Source organism: Balaenoptera acutorostrata, chromosome 1 (assembly GCF_949987535.1).
Source record: "Balaenoptera acutorostrata chromosome 1, mBalAcu1.1, whole genome shotgun sequence".
In the NCBI taxonomy this organism is placed as follows: Eukaryota; Metazoa; Chordata; class Mammalia; order Artiodactyla; family Balaenopteridae; genus Balaenoptera; species Balaenoptera acutorostrata.
Window position 1 is genome coordinate 132,149,514 of NC_080064.1, and position 7,772 is coordinate 132,157,285.

Here is a 7,772-nt window from a genome sequence, read left to right on the forward strand (position 1 = left end):
AGGTGCATATCTGAATAAGTAGCCTTGTCAATCCTATGTCCCTTTCCCGTTCTTTAAAAGGTAAGTGCTCCAGGAAGCGGGCGGCTCTGCGTCTGTGTCAGTGATGCCAAACAGCCCTGTGAGAGAAGGGCTCCATGGAAGTGGCACTCGTTAGCGGGGAAGCAGCACCGACAGGGCCCAGCTGTGCAACCTGGGGAGAGACAGTTCACCTCTCTGGGCCTCCGTTTCCTCAGCTGTTCCCTGGGGGAAACCATAGCTGCCCTTGGTTTCCATATCACAAGATTGGGTTAATAATACCTGTTCTATCTAAGGTGGGGAGGACCTCGCTCTTCCCCCCCAGCAGGTATTTGAATGTCTGCCTCACGACAGGGGTGGGGCTGGGGAATGGGGGAAGGGGGGCGGGCTGTAAGGAGGACCCGCTGAGAACATGGCAGTGAAAGTCCTCTGCAAACCGTGCCCTGTTGGACCCAGGCAGACCAGTCCCAACCCCTGAAGCGTGTTTGCTGGTGCTTTTGTTTTAGATTCACAGGTGCGGTGAATCTAAATCCTCTGAGTGCAAGGCCATGGCAGAGAAAGGCTCCGTGGGCAACAGCATTAACCTCCCCTACAGAGACCTGGCCTCCGAGGTGACCAGGCGCCGAATCACCATGACCATGAGGTATTTCCGGGGTCTCTGGTGGGGGTTAGGATGGAACATAAATGCTGATTCTCACCAAGTGCCGTAAAATGCCTCCAGACGCTGGTTTATGTAAATGTATTCATCCATTGCAGCAAGGCAGATTTTACAGATGAGAAAACACTTTGTCACCCACTGTGGGAAACAGACCCTTGTCACGTGATCCTTCAATAGGCAATGATAAGGGCGCTGGGATGAACTTCAGGTCAGTGGCTCTTGACTGGGGAGTGAGGGTCACTTTGATACTCAGCTGGAAGTTATGACGTACCCTCTCAGTATAAACATGCATGACTTTGCAAAGTTTGGGAACAGCATGGATTCCCCGAAGCTTGTCCTCATTCCCAGCTAGGCTGTAAGCTCCCTGCAAGGACTGCTCTTGTCCTTCATGACTCTGCACCTGGTGCCCAGGACTGTGCTAGCATGCCCTTAGAAAGGGGAGGCCTCAACAGCTTATCTGGCGGGAAGGAGAGGGTTTGCCTGCCTTTGCGTAGTTAGCTGCCTGAGCTGCATGCTGGAGTTCTCAAACAAGTCCACTCACTGCCTGATACCTTCCCCTGATTGTAGGCTCAGTGGATAAAATACAGGATGCCCAGTTAAATTTGAACTTTAGATGAACAACAAAAAGGGGTTTTTTTTGGCCTAAGTAAGTCTGCGTGATATTTGTGATATACTTACAGTAAAAAAAATTGTTTATCTGAAATTCAAATTTAACTGGGCACCCTGTATTTTCCTTTGCTGAATCCGGCAAGCCTACGATGGCCACTGTGGGATGTTCTGTGCTCCCTCTGGTCTGAGATCCCCAGATCCAGTCAGGTGCCCAAGACATCTCATATATAAAGGTATATAAAGAAAACATTAGGACTCCAATTCATATGAAAACCGAGCTCTTTTGAAATTGATGTTTGGTTGGATGCTGCACCTTTCCTGCGTGTCAGGAGGTCGTGTGTAGACTGAGACTTTCCAGGTGGGAGGTCGGGAGCTGCAAAGCTGGAGGAAGGCCAGCTTCACTGGACTGCTTCACTCACTCGCAGCAAATGCCAACATGCTGCAGTTTGTCTGTGTGGGTTAAGTGGACTTATAAGTTATTGTGTTTAGTCTTAATGAACGCAACCCTCAACAGAGACAAGTGGCCTAACAAATTTCTGCCAAGAAACCTGGGTTGAAGTCATTCTAATAATGCAGATATGAGTAAACAACAATTGGCAGAGCTGACACTTTTGGTCTGAGTTCTGCAGGTATAGTACGAGCTTAAAAATAATGATTTTATGAAACCTGACAAGTTGGCCCAAAATAAAAATTATTGATTTGAAATAGGGACTTCCGTCCAGTTTGTTCACAGTGCTTCTTGACTTTAGAGTTTGTTGGGATGTAAGATATTAGTGAATTGATTTTAAAAATTATGTACAATTTCTTAGTTAACATAGGTATGGAGTTTTAAACCTTTACAGATGGGGCTGCATGGCAAATTTGACACCACTGGTTAGACTGTGGAGTGGGCATTGTCTCCAGGGTGCTGTGGTCACTATGTTCTAACATCCACTCAGGAAGGAAGAGATCCCACAGTTCTGGGGCCTCTCCTAGCTTCCTTCCCTGCTAGCCCCTCCCCATTCCCCCACATCCCCGCGGCAACGTTAGGGATCAGCTCTGACTGGGAGATGCAGCAGTGAACTTGTGATTAGGAAATCTGAGTTTGGATTCCAGTTCTGTATTTTACTGGCCATATGACCCGGGTAAATCGCCTTCTGTCTCAGCTTCCTCAGCTGAAAAACTTAACAGGAGTGAGCTGTCCTTGAGAATCTGAATGTAGTTAGTTTCTAGTTAATTTCCAAGTCCCTAGACCAGAGTAGTAGGTGTTCATTCAGCGAACAGTTAATTCTGAATCTCTAATCACTTGACTGGCTAGTCCTATTCCCTTGAAGGCAGGGTTTGCCCAGACCTGAGTAGACTGGAGATGCCTGGTGCATTCTAGCAGAAGGGAAGGAGAACCTGGCAGGCTGGAGGTGGGCACAGGGAGGCAGGGGGTGACTAGGCAGAAAGGAGAGCTGAAGTGAGCCTAGGCTGAACTAGCCAGAGAATAGCTGGTATGCAAATAAAACATTGAGAGAGAGAGAGCCTGCCCTGGGCTGAAACTACAGACAGCTGGCTGGTAGGGGTGGACCCCAGCTACATTGGTTCCATGGGACCAGTGGAGATGGTTAAATTGTCTCTGAGAAGAGCTGACACACGAAGTGTGAATAGAGTGTATCTTATCTTTGCCAGGTGATGGCTCTGTAAACGTGGGTAGGTGAGTCAGGATGTCCTCCAAAATGCTGTATGCTCTTTAGGTGCTGGGATCTGGGGGTTCTTTTTAAAAATCCCATCTTTAAATGACATTCAGTGTGCCTTTCTTCCCAGAGAAGAGAGATTTACCAAGAAAAGTGATGAAACCGGGGAGATACCCTCAGATATGGATTTGGGACAAGCTCGTCCTCCTAGTACAGCTGGCTCCGAAGTACCCCCAGCCCCACCTCCTTCTCCAACTGAAGACTCCAAAGTTTCCTTCTTAAGCACCTAAAACATCAGTCATTTTGAACTAGACTTTGACAGAAAACTCCAAAAAACAGTTTCCGTGAAGTCACTGGGGTTGGCTTTGAAGACCCTCTTGGAAAATCTTTGTTCTTTCTTTCCTAGTTTTCTTCTCCTACAACCACTGTTGAGCATTGTTTATCCTTACTCATGCACTTAGAGTAATCTTTGGTTTCTCAAGCCAAGTCTCTGACGTCTCTGTTTGGTCTTTAATTTATGCCACACTGTAGAACACTTATGGTAGTCAGTTGTATTTGAATTAAAAAAAAAAAATTATCAGGCCTCAGTGTTTGTTACTAAACCTGGATGAGTGAAAATCTGAATTTAAAGATCTGAGCTCCAGAGAACCCTGAGGGGTTTGGGTTTTCAAACCTTAGCCTGGGATATGACAGTTTTGTGGTCTTTTGTGGCATCTCCTGGGCTCGGACTGGGCTGCATTTCACATTTATGGACGATATTTTCAAAGTTTGTTTCTTGGAGATTTAAGTGAATTTCAAACTCTAACAGAAGAAACTTAACTTGAAAAGCAGCCAAGTGCAGAGTGGCCTAGTTAGGGACTCACAGGATTCTTCTGAAGGGTCAGAAAGCATCAAAGAGGCGATAATTCAAATCCACTTCTGGGAAATGTCCTTAGCTGCCGTTGGGGAGGGGGAAATTTCCTTCTCTATTCCTCTTGAGTTCTGGTGGTTGGACTAATAGTAAAATTGACCCAAGACAGATGAACAGGAGAAAGAGAAACAAATTTTAATTCATGTGCATGGAGGTCTCATGGAATTGGGACCAAAGAAGTGGCCAAAGCAGGCAGTTTTTATACTTTTTAGACAAGGAAACAATACATTTGTGAGGAATAGGTAGGACAAAGAAATTTAGGTTTGGGGGTCCTCAATTAATGAAGAATCTAAACAGAGTTTGGGCTTGGAGTAGTAAATAAAAGAAGTAACAAGATTTGTTTACACAGGCTTCTCAACCCAAATTCTCTCTCTGACCATAAGTGTGTCCGATTATGTGAGAGATTTATTTCCTACTTTTAGGGTCAGACAGAAAGGAGGGTCAGAGTATTCCTCTTGCATTGGTCGTTTCTTAAGTAACTTATTTAAGATAATCCATACACCATTGAGGCACATTTTGAGGTGGCCTGCCCTGGCCCCCAACAGGGCCATCTTTTATTGCATTCACTTCTTCAGAGTCCTTGTGGGCGTTCTCCCTCCAAGCCCACCCTTATGTGTGCTCAGATCCCCTCCCCACATAGCCAGCGGGCTGTGCTGCTGATGTGGAAGTCAGGTTCCTTCCTGTGGTCTGCTGCCGCAGCAGTGAAGCAGGGAGAGCATGCCTGGAGCACCTGTCATCGCCAGCTGGGGGCTCAACACACACATGACCTCATCCTCAGTCAGATGAGAGAACAAACCTGCACTGTCCAATAGGGTAGCCACTAGCCACATGTGGCTACTTAAACATAAATTCATCAAAATTAAATATAAAATTCAGTTCCTTGCACTAGCCACATGTCAAGTGCTCAATAGCTACATGTGGCTGGCGGCTACCATACTGGGTGTTACAGATACAGAGCATGACTGTCATTACAGAAAGTTCTATTACCGCTGGAACAGAGGTTAAGTGACTAGTCTAAGGTCACACAGCCAGTTAAGCATAGAATCAAGGAGGGAAAATTGTGGGAAGGGGTACCCCTTGAGGTAGTTTTATTTCTGATTGTTTCTGGGCAAGTTCCAGGATATTTTTTCTGTTTATTCATGTGTTCAAAATATTAAGTACCTACTGTGTGAGCTGGACACTGTTCTAGGGACATATTATTATTATTTTTTTGGCTGTGTTAAATCTTGGTCATGAGTCAATTTATTTATTTATTTATTTATTTTTAACATCTTTATTGGAGTATAATTGCTTTACAATGGTGTGTTAGTTTCTGCTTTGTAACAAAGTGAATCAGTTATACATGTACATATGTCCCCATATCTCTTCCCCCTTGCATCTCCCTCCCTCCCGCCCTCCCTAGCCCACCCCTCTAGGTGGTCACAAAGCACCGAGCTGATCTCCCTGTGCTATGCGGCTGCTTCCCACTAGCTACCTATTTTACGTTTGGTAGTGTATATATGTCCATGCCACTCTCTCACTTTGTCCCAGCTTACCCTTCCCCCTCCCCGTATCCTCAAGTCCATTCTCTAGTAGGTCTGCATCTTTATTCCTGTCTTGCCCCTAGATTCTTCTGATCTTTTTTTTTCTTTTTTTTCAGATTCCATATATATGTGTTAGCATACGGTATTTATTTTTCTCTTTCTGATTTACTTCACTCTGTATGACAGTCTCTAGGTCCACCCACCTCACTACAAATAACTCAGTTTCGTTCCTTTTTATGGCTGAGTAATATTCCATTGTATATATGTGCCACATCTTCTTTATCCATTCATCTGTTGATGGACACTTAGGTTGCTTCCATGTCCTGGCTATTGTAAATAGAGCTGCAATGAACATTTTTGTGCATGACTCTTTTTGAATTATGGTTTTCTCAGGGTATATGCCCAGTAGTGGGATTGCTGGGTCGTATGGTAGTTCTATTTTTAGTTTTTTAAGGAACCTCCACACTGTTCTCCATAGTGGCTGTATCCATTTACATTCCCACCAACAGTGCAAGAGGGTTTAGGGACATATTACTGAACAAAACAATCACTGCCCCCATGGAATTTACACTCCAGTGGGGGAAGACTGACAAAAGGTATATATAATTTAAAAACAACGAATTATATGTTAGGAGATGTTAATTGTAATGGAAAAGACATTTAAAAAAAATAAGACAGGGTAAGAGAGATTAGAAGTGGCAGAGGAAGAAGCAGGTGAGTTGCAATTTTAAATAGGGTGGTCTGGGTAGGCCTCATTAGGAAGGTGATATTTGAGTAAAACCTTGAAGACAGTGATGGAGTTAGGTGTGTGGACATCAGAGCAGAGAGAAGAGCCAGTGCAAAGGCCTTAAGACAAAGGTGTATCCAGAGGAGGAGAAGGGGCCAGTGGGGCTTGGCTGGAGTAGAGTGAATCAGGGGCCATTAGTAGATGAAGTCACAGGTGGTGGGGGAAGGAGGTAGATCACGTGGGGCTGTGTAAGGACTTTGAATGAGCTGGGAAGGTCTGGAGTATGTCCAGAAAAGGAGACGCGCGCTCTGCCTGTTTGTGTGGAGGACGGGCTGTACGAGGGGAGGGAACAGAATCATTTCAGAGGCTACTGTAGTAATCCAGGAAAAAGACAATGATAATTTGGACAAGTCATAGTTGGGATGGTGAGAAAGGTGGTCAGATTCTAGATATATATATTTGAAGATAGAACCAATAAAAGTTTCTGATGAATTAGATGAGGGGTTGGGAGCGAGAAGAGTAAAGGATGACCCCAAGATTTTTGGTCTGAGCAACTGGAGGGATGGAGTTTCCATCAGCTTCAAGACGAGTAGATTTGGAGTGTCTGAGGGGGTGGGATGGGAAAACTCAGAAATTCTATTCTTGCTCACTTAATATGCCTAACAGACATTTAAATGGAGAAGTCAAGTGGGCAAATGAATGTATGAATCTGGAGTTCAGGAGCAGTCTGGGCTGGAGATATAAATTTGAGGCATTGTCAGCATAGAGATGGCATTTAAAGCCATGATGCTGGACGAGATCACCAGATGAATGAGTAGATAAACCCTAAAGTGAGCCCTGGGGTGCTACAATCTTAAGAGATTGGGGCTATGTGATGGTTAATTTTATGTGTCAACTTGGCTGGACCAAGGGGTGCCCAGATTAAACATTATTTCTAGATGCGTCTGTGAGGGTGTGTCTGGATGAGGTTAGCATTTGAATTGGTGGACTCAGTAAAGTAGATCACCCTCCACAGTAGGGGTGGGCATCATACAATCCATTTAGGGCCTGAAAAGAACAAAAAGGTGGAGGAAGGAGGAGTTCACCCATTTTGCTCCCTGCTGGCCTGTTTGAACTGGGACATGGGTCTTCTACCCTGCTCTGAGATTGACACCATTGGCTCCCCTAGTTTTCAGCCCTTTGAACTTGGACCAGCTTTCCTGGGTCTCCAGCTTGCAGGTGGCAGACAGTGGGACTTCTCCACAATTGCATGAGCCAATTCCTCAAAATAAATCTCTTTTTATATCTGAATCTGTATTTATACTTATATATCTCCTATTGGTTCTATTTCTCTGGAGAACACTGACTAATACAGACTAAAAGGAAGAACCAGCAGAACAAACAAATAAAAACCAAGAAGGAGAAATCCATAATGGAGGAGGAGTTTAATGTCCTGGAAGCTAAGTGAAGAGTTTCCTTCTCCCTTCTGTTCCTCCTTCCGTCACCCTCTTCTTCCATCCTGAAGCCAGAAGCAGTAGCTGGCGGAGGGAAAGAAAAGGAAACGTGGGCAGGGCTGTGCAAGCAGGGTTGGCCTTACCTATGTGTGTGCTGTGACCACTCATCTCACCACCCAAAAGTGTCTCCTCATCTTCCACTTTTCATTCAACACCTGGCAGCTACATGTCCTTAGAAG

At 45.0% G+C, this 7,772-nt stretch overlaps 1 protein-coding gene across 1 annotated transcript; it reads left to right on the forward strand.

Moving 5' to 3' along the window:
* Positions 1 to 563: 563 nt before the first annotated feature.
* MYOCOS (myocilin opposite strand) lies at positions 564 to 3,230 on the forward strand. Its single transcript, XM_028165619.2, has 2 exons — positions 564 to 658; positions 3,071 to 3,230. The coding sequence occupies exons 1-2, from the start codon at positions 564 to 566 to the stop codon at positions 3,228 to 3,230; spliced, it is 255 nt and encodes an 84-aa protein (XP_028021420.1).
* The last annotated feature ends 4,542 nt before the right edge of the window (positions 3,231 to 7,772 follow it).